The 19,381-nt window shown below is 40.9% G+C and overlaps 1 protein-coding gene across 5 annotated transcripts in view; it reads right to left on the bottom strand.

Moving 5' to 3' along the window:
* Positions 1 to 780: 780 nt before the first annotated feature.
* Positions 781 to 19,381, bottom strand: part of mtr (5-methyltetrahydrofolate-homocysteine methyltransferase) — a 67,085-nt gene continuing 48,484 nt past the window's right edge. For all 5 annotated transcript variants that reach the window (XM_047609099.1, XM_047609098.1, XM_047609097.1 and 2 more), the window contains 7 exons: positions 15,069 to 15,144; positions 13,390 to 13,545; positions 4,716 to 4,915; positions 4,300 to 4,500; positions 2,949 to 3,141; positions 2,217 to 2,329; positions 781 to 1,089 (listed from right to left, as the gene is read on the bottom strand). In XM_047609099.1, the coding sequence (XP_047465055.1) occupies positions 994 to 1,089; positions 2,217 to 2,329; positions 2,949 to 3,141; positions 4,300 to 4,500; positions 4,716 to 4,915; positions 13,390 to 13,545; positions 15,069 to 15,144 (1,035 nt within the window). In that variant the 3' untranslated portion in view covers positions 781 to 993. The remainder of the gene's footprint in view (positions 1,090 to 2,216; positions 2,330 to 2,948; positions 3,142 to 4,299; positions 4,501 to 4,715; positions 4,916 to 13,389; positions 13,546 to 15,068; positions 15,145 to 19,381) is intronic.

Here is a 19,381-nt window from a genome sequence, read left to right on the forward strand (position 1 = left end):
CATATAATAATCAGCATGTACAAAATTTGCGGTCTTCATCCTTAATCCTCATACCTCAAATTGTTACATTGTTAACATTAAGGGACAAACCTGTCCTTTTGAAAACCAACCTAAAAATAGCATATTAATATTTTTTTTCTCCCTTTTGGGGTATTTAAGATTAGGTCTGAAGTGGATTAAAAGAACTATGTAAAAAAAATAACATATGACGAGTCTAATAGCATAATTGCCTAAGTCATTTTTTGTTACAATATGACTTGGCATGGCAATTATGCTATTAGGATAAAGACATGCTATTTTTATGGCGTTATTGAAGAGGACACTTTTGTCCCTTAATAGTAACAATGTAACAATTTAGACGTAAAAATGGAGTATTGGGGGTTTGATTTGAAATCTCAAAATCTGCTAAAAAAAAAAAAAAAATACACCTTTGCCAAATATTATAGCGAAAAGCATAACTACTGCTAAGTTTGAAAAGAACACCTTTGTCCCTATCAGGGCATAAGGACCATATAAGAGCCACTGGTTGTTTCACAGAATGAATGACCTCACTTATGGAGCTCCACACTGCAGTTGTTTTGAACATGCACATGAGCAGCATGACAGTTGGGTCTGCTGGATCTCTATTACACTTACTCATAAATTATTTGCCATGTACAAATATAATTTCTACCAAAAGCAGCAATTGACTTGGCTAGTGATGTTAGACTGCTATTATTTTGAATACAACTGCACATTTAGCAATTTTTCTCCTTTTAATAAATGAGGATTTCATTTAAGTAATTATATTGTTATTTATTACTACACAAAATGCATTTGTGTGTCTACAGGCTTAGTTGAAAGCAAAACAAAACATTATTTGTGACACATTCTGAAATGGACAACTAAAAATGAAGTGTAAAATCCTGGGGCCTTGTGTATTTATACAGAAGGAAATTACTTTGGAATGTGGGTGGATTGTAAACCTGATAATTCTATACTCTGATCTCTTGGTTAGACATTAGTCTCATTGTCGTAACCCAGGATGGGAGCCAGCCATCTCTCCACAGCCTCTACACTCATCTCTTTTCTCCTGGCGTAGTCCTTCACCTGGAGACAAGAAAAGAAGGAGAAATACAAGTTATTCCAGGTATTGTGAAATTAGTTTATATTAACCCATACTTTATTTGTCTAACTGTTCCTTGTGCAAGCTATTTTAAAATGAGGCCAAAAATCTGCCTGTGAAGATTCTCAACTTCAGGTCATGGTATAATGAACCTTAAAACAAGGCTTTTTTATTTCATTAAGATGGCTCATTGATCCACAATGAGCCATCTGAACCAGTAGGTGGGAGTGGTTCCTTTAAAAGGGTTCAGATCTCAGTTCTCTACATTAACTTATTGTTACTGTGATATCATTGGATATCATGCTTTTGATTTTCCTGAACTTCTTAACAGAGTCCTAGTAATTTTGGACGTAGTGCTGATTATTCTCAACTGCCGAAAATAGGCTCATTTAGGTCAGGTTTCTAGAAATGTGATGGGTTCACAAAAGGCGTGGCTCAGTTTTAAGAGGTCAAAAGTCAGATTCTTGAGAAACCAAAATCTTATGCTTTTGCATTTGCTTATTCGGAAGCCTACACTACATATCTTTTAGGTGCAAAACTAAGTGAAATTCTAAGATTCCAAGTTCATTTCATGGCCAAATTAGAGTTCATCTGTTCAGAAGTGTTCAGAATCAGTCTAATGAGACTCAGGTGTGGGCTAGTGCCCTGTTTTGTTAAAAATCTTATTCACAACACTTTTGTGGAAGTGTATGATGGAGAGAGGAGCTTTCTGAGGACCTCAGAAAACAATTTCTGAAGAATAAAATCAACAGTCAGACAGATTGCATAAAAATGGAGGAGAGGACAGGCGACTGTTACCCTCCACAGGAGTTGTCGACGAACAAAGATTACTTCAAAAGTCAGACACATAATAGCCAGAGAGGTCAGAAATGACCCATGGCAACACGTAAGCCACTAATGGCCTCTCTCACTTTGGCTGATGCTGATGGTCATGAATATACCACCAGGAGAACACTTAACCACCATGGTTTGCATGGTAGAATACGAAGTGATTGCTTTCCAAAATGAACATTTCTGCCCGTCTGCAGTTTGCTAAACACCAGAATAACACCGAAACCAACAGTGTCTCCAATGACCTATGGTAGTTTAAGGTGTGGATGATTATTTGAACCTGCTCTCTGGTGATCTTTCCCACGGCGAAGTATGAGGCTTGAGGATGGGAGAAGTAAAGTCCAGACACAGAGGCAGCAGGCGTCATGGCCAGGGACTCTGTAAGACCAATACCTTCACACACAACACACAAAATTAAAACAGCTACTGCATATACAGGTACATACAAAAAGCATACAAAGGAAGGAAAACAAATTCCCCTGTCTTAACACAAAAACATGCACAACTATACAATACACAAGACGCATCAAGGGAACTGCATACCAAGGAAACACACATTGTTTACTGTTCCACAACAATTGACATCTGACAGATGTTAACTTTTAAAGATAAAATAATACGCACATTATTAGTGATAAGTGTTTTGAATTTGAAATATAATAATTAGTTTTCCTTTGGAAAAAGCAAACTGGGAACTTGACTGGAAGAAGAGAAGAGAAGAGAGTTATTTTATGTTACAAGTTGATATAATAAATCAATTTAAAATATTAATAATTCAAAGTAGGATCATGGGGTTGGGTCATCATTACCTGCACTCTAAAAACTGCCATGAGTAAAGAGGCTTTGTCAATGTTAGAATATACTGTGGAGTCCATGTTAGTATTTTGGGTTTGGTTTATGAGCACTTGGTCAAGCTATAGGATTTTGTTTCAACTGTCCTTACCAGATCTTACAAATTAAGTACTTACAGAAGCCTGTTAGAGCATAGACTGTTTGGTGCTGTATTTGTTACCGGTTTTCTCCTCGATAGCAGCCAGGCTCCACATGATGGTCTTCTCTGTGTGGTCAGGCTGACTGGGATAGCCAGCTGCAGGTCTGATTCCCTGGTATCGAACTCTGTGGAGGTCCAAGGCCTGCAGAGCCTCATCGGTGCTATAGCCCCATAGTTCCTTACGCACACGAACGTGCAGCTCCTCAGCAATCGCCTAACGGAGGGACAGGAGGTGACAAATGAAAGTTGATGATAAAAGCTACTCGGAGTTCTGGCTTTCATGTAAAGTTGTATTGTATAGGGTTTCTACTGTGTCCTAAAAAAGTAAAAATTAATCTGCAAAATTAGGGCACTCTTGAAAATTACTATTAATAATAAAAATGATAATAATAATGATGTCTTGGTTTTATACAACCTTACCTTTTATACCTTTACATAGATACTCAAAGTGCTTTACTTTTTATATATTATACATCTGCTCACTCAGTCACACCCTGGTGGTGGTAAACTACCTCGGTAGTCACAGCTGCTCTGGGGCAGACAGATGTAAACATGGCTGCCAATCCACGCCTATGGCCTCTCCGACCAACATCGCTCACTTGCAATCATACAGCAAGTGGAGTTCACACTGGGAGTAAGGTGGGTTAAGAATCTTACCCAAGGACACAACGGACAGGCTAGGGATAGGATGGGATCAAACTGCCAACCGTTTGGTTATTGGACTGAGAAAAGTTGTAACTATCATGTGCTCTTCTTTTCTCTCTACCTTCTCTGTTTCTAACCGGCTGGCCTTCGGCAGATGGGTCCCTCCATATGAGCTGGGTTCTGCTCAAGGTTTCTTCCTGTTAAAAGGGAGTTTTTCCTTGCCACCGTCGCCCTCAGGCTTGCTCTGGAGGTTGCAGGCTGGTTTTTGTGAAGCGTCTTGAGACGATTTGTATTGTTATTGGCGCTATATAAATAAAACTGAATTGAATTGGATTTTTGGTGTGTTTGCCAGGCCAGAAAATTATCTTCTGTCCATAGTGTCATCAGCAAAATACACTTAAAATACATTGTGTCTGTTCATTATAATTGCAAATGATATTGAAATTTCTATTATACTAACAATAGCGAAAAAACAACTTGTCAGCTTTAAAGTGCTTAAAACCCACTGTCCTGAAACCTTTAATAATGAAAGCAGACAGAACACTAAAACTACCGTTTCTCTGTTAACATGCTACTCATATAAAACGTTTTAATCATCTGTGTATCATTCATGCCTGGACATAAAAGCCTTAATATCAGTTGCCAGCTGTTGCAATGCAACAACATGCAAAGTCAAAGACTTTGGACAATGGTTTTCCAGGGTGCAAGGAGACCCTGCATATAGTACCTCAGTCAGCCGGTCAGCCAGAGCTTTGATCATGATGCTGCTGTAGTCATCACCCTGAGCCTGGAACTCTTGACTCAGCTCCTCAGCTCCAAATACACCCACAGCAAACACCCCAATATAGTCGGTCACAATGCCATCTAGCGGGGCCACAAAGTCAGACAGACACAAGTAGGGGTCTGTACTGTTGCTGTCCTTCTCCACCTGCAGCACACACACACAAACAAACAAACTAATAATATTATTAATAATAATAATAATAATAATAATAATAATGATGTATCTAGAAATAAGATGAAATAAGGCCAACTATAAATGTCTGCTTTAATCTACAAGAAACTCAATGGGACTAGCTGACCCAGCTGCTATGAGGTAGATGTATGTGTAAATCACACAGAACTTCAAGCTGAGTCCCTCACCTGCTGTCGTAAGCCATGGAATGTGGCAATGGGCTTGGTGTCTCTGCACTTCATGACATCATCATGGTAAACTCTGATATCATCCCCATCACTCTGTGCATGCCAGAAGCCCACCAGGGCCCGTCCCTTCAGACTGTTGCTTTTAGTCATCAGGTGGAGAAGCTGCTGGGCGTCATCAAATAGTCTACTAGCTTCTGCACCTGCAGTGATGTCAGAAATACTCATTTATAGTGGTGTAGTCACTTTACAGCATATATTCTAATTAACTTACATCATGGGAAGACCTCAGTAGTCTAGGCATATAGCGACCCTAACTATTTGCCTTACACACAAGGAAAATGTTGATCCTATCCTTAAAAGTAGAGAGGGTATCTGCATCCCAAACAGGAACTTATAGTTGAATTCATAGAAGGGGAGGAATGTGATAGCTAAAAGCTCTGCCTCTCAGTCTAAATTTGATTAGGCTTTGTTGTCATGCCATATAGCACAGGTACATACACAAAAAAAAAATGCAGTTTATCCCATGGGATACATAAAGCTAGCTATCTAGCTAGTTGGCTGGCTGGCTTGCTATCTACCTGTCCATCTAGAAGTACAAAAAGCAAAAAGTGCAAAATTAACAGAATAATAGAGAACAGGCTAATACTACTGTATTAGGTAGCCGGTATATATAGAATTTTTTTAAAAAAAGGATAGGAATATTAATATATATAGATATATGCAATATGGACAGTAAGTGCCCTCACACACGTATGCCCGGACACCCAGAACATGGGCCTACATGTACGTCTATGTACTGAAACAAAGTACTATTAAGAGAGACAGATAGACAGATGAGAGAAGAGTTCTGTTGGGATAATGGATCTATAAGTCTATTCTGGATTTTACAGGAAGGCAATGTAAAGCTACAATTTGAGAATTAAAATCTCATTCTTTACTTCCCAGCAATTCTCTTGTAGCATTTTGGATCAGCTAGAGGCTTTTTAGAGAACTACTAGTAGGATTTCAAATTGGTTTTCCTTTAAATGGTAAATGTCTGTGGTCATGAATTTATAGAGCATTTTTCTATCTTAAGCGCTTTACAGTCAGTTACACATCTACCCCAGTTCTAAAATAACTCCAGAACTTTACCTGCTTAAATAATGAAGAAATAAGAAAAGAATCAATCAAATCTGTCCACATCATAGCTTTGAGAATTTTTCTATTTCCCTGAATAAAGAGCTGTAACTGTGACATTTTTTCATCCAATTTGGGTATGAATACCCTCAAATTAAAGCATACTGATAATGATCACTACTCTTCCTTGTGGATGGATAAAGCATTGTCATTTGTTGCTTGGGAGGATTCAAGTCTCTATCACTGTGGGGGACATCATGCTGTGGACCCAGTGGGGACATGTCATGGATCTGAACTGGAACAGTCCTGAAGCTGGCAATCTTAAGTGGTCACATCTGTAATGGATTATTGATGCCTAGGATTGAATTGCCTAGATGCAAAAGTTACCAACGACCTCCTCATGGCTTCAGACACTGGACTCTATACTTGTCCTGCTAGATCTCAGTGCTGCATTTGACACTATTGATCACAGTATTCTACTTAAGAAACTTGAAAGTGTGATCAAGATTACAGGAACTGCATTAGACTGGTTTGAATCATATCTGTCAGACAGATTCCAGTTTGTCCATGTTAACAACAATTCTTCTATATATACCAAAGTAAGCTATGGAGTTCCTCAGGTTTCTGTGCTAGGACCAATATTATTCAGATTATACATGCTTCCCTTAGGCAATATTATTAGAAAGCACGGCACAAACTTCCATTGCTACGCAGATGATACCCAGCTATATTTATCCATGAAACCAGATGAAACTAATCAGCTGGTTAAACTCCAAGCATGCCTTAAAGACATAAAGGCTTGGAAGACCTGTAATTTTCTACTTTTAAACTCAGACAAAACAGAAGTCATTGTATTTGGCCATAAAAATGTCAGAGATTCATTATCTAATCACCTGGTTTCGTTGGATGGCATTGCCTTGGCCTCCAGTACTACTGTGAAAAACCTTAACTAGGATATGTCCTTTAATTCTCACATGAAGCAGGTGACCAGGACTGCTTTCTTTTACCTTCGTAATATCAACAAAATTAGGAACATCCTTTCTCTGAGTCATGCGGAAAAACTAGTTCATGCATTTGTGTCTTCCAGGCTGGATTAGTTACAATTATTATTGTAACTCATTACTGTCTGGCTGTCCACATAGCTCTTTAAAAAGCCTCCAATTGATTCAAAACGCTGCAGCAAAAGCACTGATCATCCAATCATATCTCTCCAATATTAGCTTCTCTTCATTGGCTCCCTTTAAAATCAAGAATTGAATTTAAAATCCTCCTCCTTACATACAAGGCCTTGAGAGGCCGATCTCCATCAATCTGAAAGACCTCATAGAACCATATTGTCCCAACAGATCACTACGATCTCTAATTGCAGGTCTACTTGTGGTTCCTAGAGTTTCTAAAAGTAGAATGGGAGGTAGAGCCTTCAGCTTTCAGGCTCCTCTCCTGTGGAACCAGCTCCCAGTTTAGGTTCAGGAGGCAGACATTGTCTCTATGTTTAAGGTCAGGCTTAAGACTTTCCTTTTTGACAAATCTTATATTTAGGGCTGGCTTAACCATCCCTTAGTTACGCTGCTATAGGCCTAGGCTGCAGGGGGATGATGCACTGAGGACATGTCCTCTCCTCTCACTTCTCTGGCTCCTGTCCTCTAATGTCTTACAATTTTATTTTCTATCTCTTATAATTTATATTCTATTACTAACCACTGTGTCTCACTCTCTCTCTTCCCCTCCCCTCCCCCTCCATCTTCTTGCGAGGGTCTCTGGTCTGGAGTGCTGAATATCTGACCTGTGGAGTCCTAAGCTACATCTGCTGCCGTGGCCTCATCAACCAGCCCAGTCATCATGGTCTGGAGTGCTGTGAATAAGACCTGTGGAGCTCCATAAACTACATCTGTCCCCAGTCTTCATGGCCTCCTCCAGTTGTCCACTCCTACCTAGATGAATAATTCACCAACCTCCCCATGATTCCTGTACTCTCAAACTGTCACATAAGATCATTATCTATGTGTTATATTACTAGATCCTACGTGTTTCCTTCAGCTTGATGTACAGTATGTATCTATGACAGAAGTTTGTTTATCTTGTTTCTCCTGTTCTTCTTTTCTCTCTATCCTCTCTGTTTCTATTGATTTTTATAGAAAATTTGTAGATATAATAAGCCCTATATTGCTTGAGGTTTACATTGAGGCATTTAAAGCTGGCACCTTATCACAGTCTATTCACACTGCAGTTATATCCTTTATTCACAAAAGGGGGAAAGATGATTTAGACCTGAGAGTGGATGGCACCCCAGTAGTGCAAGGGGAAGCCATCTCAGGGACCAGTGACCCAGGACCATTGTGCAAGGGGGGATGTGTTGAGAAGACTCCAGCAGGTCTGGTGGTCACCATTTTTAGCAGCCATTGTAGATAGAACATTGCAAAAATGTGAAGTATGTGCACACCATAATGTAAGAAAAGCATTTTCAGTACCAATTGCACACATATCACCAATTGAAGGTCCCTTTCGCCACCTGATGTTAGTTTACATCGACATGACAGAACAGATAAGGGGACTCAGATACATTTTGGTGATGGTTGATCGATTTAGCAGATGGATATAGGCAGTCCCCACTAAAGGCCCAGAATGTAGATCCGTGGCAAAGTTCCTGCGCAAAGAGGTTTTTCCAAGGTTTGGAATTCCAGAGACCATCAGTTCTGATAACGGACCAGCGTTCATAGCTGATAAAGTTAAGGTTGTATTTAAAATGTTGGGGATTAAACAAAGGTTTGGATGTGTGTATCATCCACAGTCACAGGGAGCAGTGGAGAGAGCGAATGGTACATTGAAAGCAAAGCTTTCAAAAACAAGGGCAGATAGTAAATATAAGATGAACTGGGTGGATGCATTGCTGCTGGCTTTGATGTCTATGCGCATCCTGAAGACTGGGTCTACGTAAAAATGTTCAAACGAAAGTGGGATCAACCAAGGCGTGAAAGACCTTTTAAAGTGATTCTTGCTACCCCAACAGCACTGAAAGTAGAGGGTAAGAAATTTTGGTTTCATCTTAATCACTGCTGCCGAGCAAGAGACCCAGATGAGAGAAAAAGAAAGCTGCATAAGTCACAACCAGAAAGGGACTGCGACGCCTCCCAACTGGAAGATAGACAACCACCTGAACACCAAGAAGAGAGACGTTCACAGAGACTAACCGAAAGACAGAGACATGCAAGTAGAAGCTCCATCAGTAGGTCGCTGCCAGCCAGACAGAGCCATGATAGCACAACAGATGGGGAAAGTGCACGAAGCCCACCCCCAGGGGAGGGAACATCAGCAGGGACAGCGCCACCTGAGTGTGACCTACTCAACTATTATGATTGAAGAAGGTATGTGGAGGAGGTCACAAGAGTAGTGAGAGGAGGCTCATAATCCTACTTTTGTTGGGAGTAGTACTGCTGTTTTCAGCAGACACAGCCCAGAAACAAAGATAGAAATAGATGAGGAAGAGCTGAGAGAATGTGCCCTAGCCTAGAAGTACACCAGCTGCGGCAGAGGGAAAGATATCAAATGCAGAAACAATCACACTTAGGTGTGTAAGATCAGCCCAGTACAACCAAACCCTGACCAGAGATGAGAAAACAAACACATATGCGTACTGCAGTCTGATAAAGCAAGTAGTGGGAATAGTGGTCAGATGTCGGGAAGTAAATGCAGTTTTATCTAACTTGATAAAATGCCAAAACGTAAACCAAAAAGAGGAAAACCTGAATCACAGATGGCACATGAATATCAGAAAGATTTGCAAGACATATTAAATGATTTTCCTTTTGGACCAATACCAATACGTCAATCTAAAACTCATGTATTGGCCACAAGACAATCTGCTCATTGTGCCCCTTTATACTAAATATACATTGAATATGATATCAATCCATCATGGAACAGATTTGCTATTTAGCACCCATATGTTTCTGCAAAAGTATGGTAAGAGAGGGATAGAACGTAAGTTTGCAGAGTATGACCAACAGTACGTGATTGACAGGGACAATTTGTAAGTCTTAAGTTAAGAAGGCAACTTTACCTACACCTACAGAAAATGACTAGGTAGGGAGAGTTGATGTGCTAACCCCTTTTGCTCTCCTTTCACTAAGAAAGGTATGGCTGAACCATCCTGGGAAAACTGGCAGTATGACACACGCGAGTAGAATGAGCCTGCAGCCCCGGCCTGGCCTGAGTCCTCCTACAGCGGAGCAGTTCAGCCGACTGAAGAATCCCACTGGACAATGACAGCACCTCCACCATGTGGTCAGCTGACACCTCCGCATCCATGGGCCTTGAGCAACTGGATGGTCCCACACAGACACCCGCTTCCGCTGATGGAAGCTCCGGTGCAGCCAGGCACCACACCGGATGGAGGACCACAGCCCTGGAACATCGCTTCTACGAGCAGAGATGGACAGATTGCAGCCGCACCACACAGCAGCTGCAGATGTAGAGAGGCCCGGTACTGTATCATGCCTCGACATCAGGCAACATACCAGTAGGTGCTGTCCTAACTAATGAACAGATAAAGCAGGAGGTTGACGCCAAACTGGCAGCTATCCATGCTTCATCCAAGGGGGGACAGCCTGCTGCTGCTACGGCCGATGTCCACAATCAGATGAAGCCAGACTCTGCAAAACTAGCAGCAATGCCATTGCCCCGATTCAAAGCCTTGATGGCCAATAAGCCCCCAGAGAGGAAGGCCGCACTGTACTATGCCATTCGCAAGAGAGAGATGGGTCGTCCGCGACAAGACTATGCTATACACAATCGTAAGGGATCAGTGGCTGGAAGAGAAGCAAGAGTCACTCAATGAAAAAGAGACAGGAATGCGACAACTAACGGAGAAGGTCAACCGCCTCCAACAAAGAACCACCTACACAGAAAGAAAAGGGCATATTGAAAGACTCTTTTCCACTTTTTCTCACTTTCACCTGCACTCGCACTATTTGGTACTATTTTGTATAGCTGTTAGTATTTAATGTGTGTGACAATGTAACATAATAATGAGGCTTGGACCTCACAGATGGTGAGATTCATATTAACATTTCTTACCCAATAAGGATCCCTGTTATAGGATCCCTGTAATATGCTACACACCTCACTAGAACATACCATCTCCCTTTACACAATAATGTTTGCGGTGATCTTATGGTCATGAGGTATGAACCTCATCAAAAGATGGTGGAGTTGTTGTGACCTTACGGTCACAGAGGGGGGACATGTAGTGTCATTTTAAAGTCTGTGATGTGCTAAAAAGAAGTGGAAAATAGATGCAAGCAGAGTGACTATGATGTCATGTTTGATTATAAGTTTAGGATTGAATTACAATGATAAGTCCAATCATAATGTCATTAGTTTGATTACAACATGATGATTGATATGATGGGCCTTCACCTGGCATATGCTACTAGACCACAAAGGGAGAGAACTGGAACCAAAAGTATATCTACTGTATTCCTCACAAGAGCACATGTGTATGTAGAAGATAGTTGTGCTTATCACACTTGGTAAAGTTCACAGTTTGTTTGCAATAAACGTTATTATTTTTAAAAAAATAATGAGCTTAAGCGTGGACTAGAAGATAAGGATGTAAAATGGACAGGAGTAACTTTGTGAAACTGGGAACCTAGGGAAACTCCAATGCTACTGATGTAAATGCAGGTGTTTGAACCTGAGGGAAAAAAATAGAAAAGGTATTTGGAGTAGATCACGATGCTCCAGGTCCATGTGGCACATCTGGCATCCAAGGGCACGTGGCAAACCTGGCATCCAAGGCCATGGGGCACACCTGGCGTCCAAGGCCAGGTGGCTCATCAACGGTGACGAAGACAATTTCTAAGGGTATAATTGGTTAAAATAAGGGGCTGGTGAGGGTGTGCCCCATGTAGGGGATGGACAAGGGTGTGACTTGTGAAGTCCCAAAGGTATAAAAGATGAGGACAGTAGCCCTCGCACCTCAGAGTGGGGTTGTAGTGACCATTTTTGTGCTGTGATGCTGCTCTCCTTTTTTGCCGGCAATAAAGATCACTCTGATGCTCTAGACTTAGACTCCTTATGATTTTTGAGACTCCAAAGAGAAGATATCTCCAGGCTGAATTGAACATCTGCCAAGGACTAATTTTTACAAGGGTCTCCTATTTCGATATAATTTGACACAACAAAACAGGGATGGACATTTTAGCAAGACAATGATCCCAAACACAGAACCAAGGAAACTCTCAACTGGCTTCAAAGAAAATAAAGCTGCTAGAATGGCCTAGCCAATCACCTGACTTGAATGCAATTGAAAATCTATGGAAAGAACTAAAACTCAGAGTTCATAGAAGAGGCCCACAGAACCTTCAAGATTTAACGACTGTTTGTGTGAAAAAAAAGGCCAAAATCACACCTGAGCAATGCATGCGACTAGTTTCTCTATACAGGAGGGATCTTGAAGCTGTCATTACCAACAAAGGCTTTTGTACAAAGTATTAAATACTGTAAATATCAGTAAGCGTGTTCAATACTTTTTCCCTCTGTTATTTCACATTATTACACATAACTTAATTTCTGAACTCATTTGTTTTGATTTCTTTCTATGTATGGATTGCTTGGGTTGTTACCAACACCTGGTGAAAATTTCATGTTAATATTACATTTTGAAATATGTTTATTATGAAAAATTGTGATGTGTTCAATACTTATTTTACCCGCTGTAGATGGCATCGGACGCCAAAACAACTTTATAACTGGAACTTGATACCGGTAGACTGTTGCTGGAGATGTGATGGGAGTGGTGCCTCTATACTACACATACTCTGGACATGTCCAGCACTTGAGGACTGGTGAAATAACATTTATCAGATTATATTTGAAGTCCTGCACAAAAAGTTCCAAATCTCTGCAAAAGTGACCACCGAACTGGACAATGACATTTCATGTTTTCAGAGAAAATTGATTATTTTGGCTCTCACAACAGCTAAACGGATACTACTAAGACACTGGAGAAATAAATACCCACCTCCTTATGAAGAATGGATTACAGCAATGGCACAGCTAGCCACTTACGAGAGGGTGACATACTCGCTACTGGACAAATTGGATCAGTAGGTGTTTACTTGGAGCCCTTTTACTGACTGGCTGTCTGTAAGCTAATTGTTGCCTTGATAATGCAGTGCTGTCAGTGATTTATTTTTTTTTCTTGTTTCGATGCTCATTTGTTTTGTTTTTTGTTGTTAACATACTCAGCCGATATTTGTGTTAAACTTCAATAGAACTGTCCAAAAAAAAAAAAAGAAGGGCAGGGATATGTTATGGTTGATGCATTGTCATGCTCTTAAACTCGTTGGTAACATCAAACATGTTCTGTAGGGGGAAGATGTTTTGATTTTTCTTTTGGTGAGGAGGTATTATGACGGAGTATTGTTAGTAGTTAATTGGGGGGGGGGCGGGGGGTGCTGATAGTATTGTTGTTTATAGTTTGTACTGACAGCTCTCTCTCTCCTCCCCTCCTTTGCAATGGCTTGGTTACTCAAGACTTAGAATTTTAAGATCGTACCAACAGTCTTGTCGTTGAAGATCTTGGGGTATCCTCTGTTTGGATATTTTCCTCTCAGCTGCCACACATCAAAGAAAGGCTTCCAGTCGATGAAGGGCATCACACTCTCCAAATCGTTCCACTCAAACACACGAGTGCCCAAGAACTGAGGACGCACTAAAACATAAAGAATATGACATTACTACTACTACTACTACGACCGACGGACGGACGGCCGGACAGACAGGCAGACAGACAGACGCTTTAATCCCAAACTGGGAAACTACAGGCACTCAATACCATACATACTATAAATAACAGGAAAAACACAATCTTCTATATACACGTTATTTACAGAATTAGAAAAATAAGTGAATTGAAAAAAAAAAAAAGGAAAAATAAATAATGTACAGAGTGTTATCTGTCACATACAGATGAGGAGTTGAACAGACGTATGGCTTGAGGCAGGAAAGATTTCCTGCAGCGTTCTTTGAGTCTCTTGGAGAACGAGCTCTGTTGTCTGTCTATCACCTGGTGGAGAGGGTGGCCAGGGTTATCCTTGACTGATAACAGTTTGTTAAGTGTCTGCCGCTCCACCATCACCTCAAAAGTTTCCTGTGTGCAGCCAATGACAGATCCAACCTTCCTGATCAGTTAATTCAGTCTGTTGGCATCACTGGCTGCAATGCTGTTCCCCCAGCAGACCACAGCAGAGAGCAGGTTGCTGGCCACAACAGACTGGTAGAAGATCTCCAGCATCTTACTGCACACATCCTCACGAAGTAGTCTGCTGCAACCCTTCTTGTACACAGCTGTACTGTTGTACCTCCAGTTCAGTCTGTTGTTGATGATCACTCCCAGATATTTGTACTCCTCCACCACCTCCACATCCCTACCAAGGATGCAGAGGGGCTGAGGACCTGTCCCCTTTCTCCTGAAGTCAATCATCATCTCTTTGGTCTTGCCCACATTAAGCAGCAGGTGATTACTTAAAGCCCACCCCACAAATCTGTCCACCAGTCCTTTATACTCCTCCTCATCCCATCCACCGCTTACACACCCCACAAATGCAGAGTCATCAGGAAATGTCTGGATGTGAAATGACTCTGAGTTATGCTGAAAGTCAGTGGTGTATAAGGTGAACAGGAACGGAACAAGCACAGTCCCCTGTGGGGCTCCCACACCACTCACCACCACACCAGACAGGACGATGCCCAAACACTCAAACTGTGGCCTGTCTGTTAGGTAGTCAGTAATCCAGGAGACAGTGGATTCACCAACACCCATCGACCGCAGCTTCCCACCCAGCAACAAAGGCTGGATGGTGTTGAAGGCACTGGAGAAATCAATGAAAGTGATCCTCACTGAGCCTCTACCACCATCCAGGTGTGAGCTGCAGCAGATAGATGACAGCATCATCCACCCCACACCATGTGATTTGACCTGCCAAGGGTGGGGGGGTACTGATGGAGGCTGCGGTCCAGGATGTGCGAGTGCAGCCGTGTCTCTGTAAAACACAATAAGCTGCACACACGGAATTCCCTCTGGGTGTTGATCAGCGCCGCAGGTTCGTCCATCTTATTTGCGAGAGAGCGAAAGTTCCCCATGATGATCCCATTACAATGACATAATGTGTCAGAATAGCTGGGGAAGAATTTAATTTTAATAACTCATGAATTCATTCATCTGTGCCACCTCACCTGGTCTGGGTAGAGAGAGCCAGTCTGTATGTAAAGCCTTCTCTCTGGCCTGGGAAAGAGACATATACTGACGATCCTAAAGCCAAGCACAAAGCAAAGGGAAATGGAGAGTTAAAATTTGAGAGCAAACATGTAATCCAGCCACCAATATGTTTATACCAACTTTTTCCAATGATAAATGGTAGGGATGCACAATAACCTTTTTTTGAAACTGATACAGAAAACTGATAACTGATAACTTTCTGCTTCCAAAGGCCGATACCGATAACCAATAATATACCTGGAGATAAAAAAGACTAATGAACCAACAGTTTTGACTCTTAAAATGAAGATATTCATTTTTTCAGATGAAAAACTCGTAACAAGCAAAACTATTTGATATTTCAAATTAACATCACAAAATAAAGGCCTCTAGACCTGAAATACTTTGCATCAGGTTTAAAAGTAAATAAAGTGAAAAAGTGCATTCCACAAGTCCTAAAAAAAAAAAAAAATAATGCACACAAGTTAGAATCAAACATTTCTATGCTAGTTCTATGCTATTTCACCCTCCATGTTGTATTTTCTTTAAACATTTATTGCACTCAGCCAGCACTTGGAAACTTTAAAAAACTCCCACACTACTGCTGTCACAAAATATGTACATACACATTCACGTTGTTATGCATTCATGTGGTGACGGAAATTCCTCTTTCCCCGGTTTGCCAGTCGTTTCCCTGACCTTTTTATGTTAATGTTTCTATGATTTATGTGTAACATCCAGGGCAATAAGTAAAATACCGTGGATAAGACGTTGATATCAGTCAGCTACTACCAAAATTATGACAGAGTGGACGAGTTGTTTTCAGACATGAGGGAGTAATGCATTTTTTCAGTCAGAAGGTTGTGGCATTCCGGGGATCAAACCGTTAACCCTTCGGTTCCAACCAAATGCTCTTTTCTTGTAATAAAGTGTGACAAAAAATTATCGATTTTGTGGAAATATTACATGAGTAAAACTATTTGACTGAAGCATATACTCCTGTCAGTATAACTGCCTGTATAACTTAATATTAACTGAGGTTATGTGGGAAATATCTCAGTTCTTTACACATATTTCCTTCTTCTACTTTTGCACTGTTGATTTTGTTGATGTGTATATGTGTACAAGCTACTGGACACTTGAATTTTTCTATTCTATTCTATTCTATTCTATTCTATTCTATTCTATTCTATTCTATTCTATTATTAAGGTCCTTTTAGATTTCATTGCCATTCTCTCATCTGTATTTATTGCAAATTTCTCTCATTAATTTAGTGTTTTTGATACATATACTGTAAATATTTTATTCAGTTTTCTTTTTTCGTGTATTTTTATTGGGATTTTAGACTAAACATGTACATTCACCACAGTCAGCAAGTTGAAGCAACCAGACTATAAACCTGTCCCCCGCAAATGTGTGACTCTTATCCAGCGTCCCCAAATATTTTTTCGCCACAGACCGGTTTAATGTCAGACAATGTTTTCACGGACCGGCTTTTAAGGTGTGGTGGGTAAATACAAGCGCCGGCTGATGGTCATATAGCCCACTAAATAGTTAAGTCCAGTCGGCTACTTTAAAGACTATTACTTTTATAGCCCACAGGCTCTAAATATTAATTTTCGATTTTAATAAAATGTATCTAGTCTAGTTTATCTAACGGACTGACAAGAATGTCAAACTGAACCGCACTCATTTAATCTGTGATTCGTGCTGCTTGTACCGGTAATAACCACAAACTACTCTGATCACCGCCGACTTCATTGATGAAGGGAGAGAAACTCATCCGCGGCCCATGCAACCTGCTCTCGGATCTCCCCAGGGCTGCATGTTGACTCCTTGCCTCTTCAGCCTCCTCACCCATGACTGCACAGTCAGATTCAGATTCAGCTCCAACCAAGTTTGCTGATGACACAGCTTTGTTAAACCTTACTAAGGACAATGATGAGTATGTATACTGAGAGGAGGAGAGGCAGCTAACAATGTGGTGTAGACATCACAACCTCTCTCTCAATGTGGAGAAGATCTTCAGATAGACTTCAGGAGGGTTTACAAACAACAACATGCACCCCTAATGATTCATGGCACTGCTGTGAAGAGGGCCAGCAGTGTGAAATACCTCTGTGTCCAGTCTACCTACCTCACATCTCATCACATTCTACATAGTTACTCTGAAAAGCATCCTCATCTACAGTTTCACCTCATGGTTTGGCAGTTGTAGCAAAAAGAAAAAAAAAACAACAACAGCTGAATAGAACTGTGAAGATAGCAGCAAGATCACTTCCTTATTTGTTGGAATTATACAAGCAGAGCTGTATCCATAAAGCCATGTCCATCAATAAAGATTCCATTTCCATCATCCCTCCAATCACATCTTCTCCCTACTGCCCTCAGGAAGAACATCCAAGGAGCTGAACAGCTTCTTTTCTCAGGTGGACATGATGATCAACGGGCTACCTCCCCTCTCTAAACACAAACCCTCAGTCACCCCCTCTGACAGTTAAATCACAGATAAGAAACAATATTTCACTGTTCTCTGTGTACACAAATAGTGAAAAATGACAACAAAAATAATCTTGAAAACAGAACCAAAACGGCAAGACAATATAATGTAACATAGTGTCCTTTTATTTACATGTTTGAAATTTCACCGAATCCTGATTTATGTTGAGTTGTTTACATTTCAGTGTGATTTGCACCCTGTATGTATGTGTGTGTTCAAGTCATTTTCAAGTTAACTGTTGATACCTGTCCCTGTACTGTCACTTTAAATGCATATGCCACCCCTATATGAAATTTAGTCACTTATCGTATTCCCATATTCCGATTTGGATAAGTGACAAAAAGCGTTTTTAAATTGGCCCAGGCATTGTCCTAATCCGGCAGCACAGCTGTTAGCTTTAGCTTAGCATAGGTGGTGTAATGTAGTGTTGCTAATTAGCCAGTAATTTGCAAAAGTGATAAATAAATTCAAGAAATTTCCTAATTACTTCTTGTAACTTCCACATTCACATCGAGTACAAATAATTGCTTACAGACAGGTGTGAAGGAGTGGTCGGCAGCATTAAGGGCGGAGAACATTAGGAAAAATAGGAGAAGGAAAGAGAGGGCTAGAGTAGCATTCTATAGGGATCCGTTTAGAATTGTGAAGTCGCTATTTGGTAAAGAGAAGAATGGAAGCCTGCTGTGTTGAGGGGAAGGTGTTCTTCAGTGCTGTGGCACAGACACTGTCCAGTTACTTGGAGGAAAATGAATTGATTGATATGTCAGTGCAAAAGGCTGGAATCCTTGGCTTTCCTGGATGCTTAGAACACACCATGATCTGGCACCAAATTCAGTTAGCAAAGCAAAAGAAGAGAATAAAAGAAGAGAGAGAAGAATAAAAGTGAAGCCAAGTAAGTCTAGGAGTATCTCAGTTGTTAAAGAAACGGTAGCAGATAAGAGATTTGTCATAAATGAGGAGGTGGTTCCCAAAGTACTAGAGAAGCCAGCAGTGGAGCATCGAGGCTAGTAGGATTAGATCTATGATAGGGGCTATTTATGATGCGCTGCCCTCTTCCCAGAACCTAAACCAGTGGTTAGGGGAGGGTGCTGCCTGCCCACTGTGCTCTTGTGTATGTACACTTAGCCACATAAATGTATAAATGTGTTTTGCCTCAGATCATGGCACAGGGGTTGTAACATCTTATCCTGTGTATTAATGAATGCCAGCTACCAGTGACCGTCGTACACCACTGCTAACCGGTCACCATGCTCAATGCTGGCTCACACTGGCTCACTGCAAACACATGATAGCTGTCTGTGGAGGACACTCCTTTGATGCAAGATGACCTAGTGCATTTTTCACCTTGAGAAATGTGCCACATTTTCCCATTAGTGCATCCTCTGTATAGTATAACTGAACACCACTGAGTGTTTGAGATCTTTTCAATGAACTCTTTTACATTGGTCACATCATTCCCAAGCAGAACCAGTCTGTTAGCTGTTCTTTTTACTGTTTCCATAATGCCATCCAGGGGACCTTTGCCTTGAGATGTTGGGAAATAGTTCCATGCAGCTCTATATAAGCCCAGTGTAGGTGGTACCACAGAAAGGAAGAAGACGTTTTTCTTATTCTTATAGTGCTTACTGGGACCAGCTGACCAAAAGTACACTGTGGGAACTGACAGATTTTTTTTCTTTTAACATCTTTAAGGATTAGATCCATGTATCCAGATTGCTGCAGCATTTTGTCTCTTTGACTCTGAAACTGCGAAAAGTGCTGCCTTGTCATCCTGTGTGTAATGTATTCCA

The sequence above is a fragment of the Mugil cephalus genome, chromosome 16 (genome assembly GCF_022458985.1).
Source record: "Mugil cephalus isolate CIBA_MC_2020 chromosome 16, CIBA_Mcephalus_1.1, whole genome shotgun sequence".
In the NCBI taxonomy this organism is placed as follows: Eukaryota; Metazoa; Chordata; class Actinopteri; order Mugiliformes; family Mugilidae; genus Mugil; species Mugil cephalus.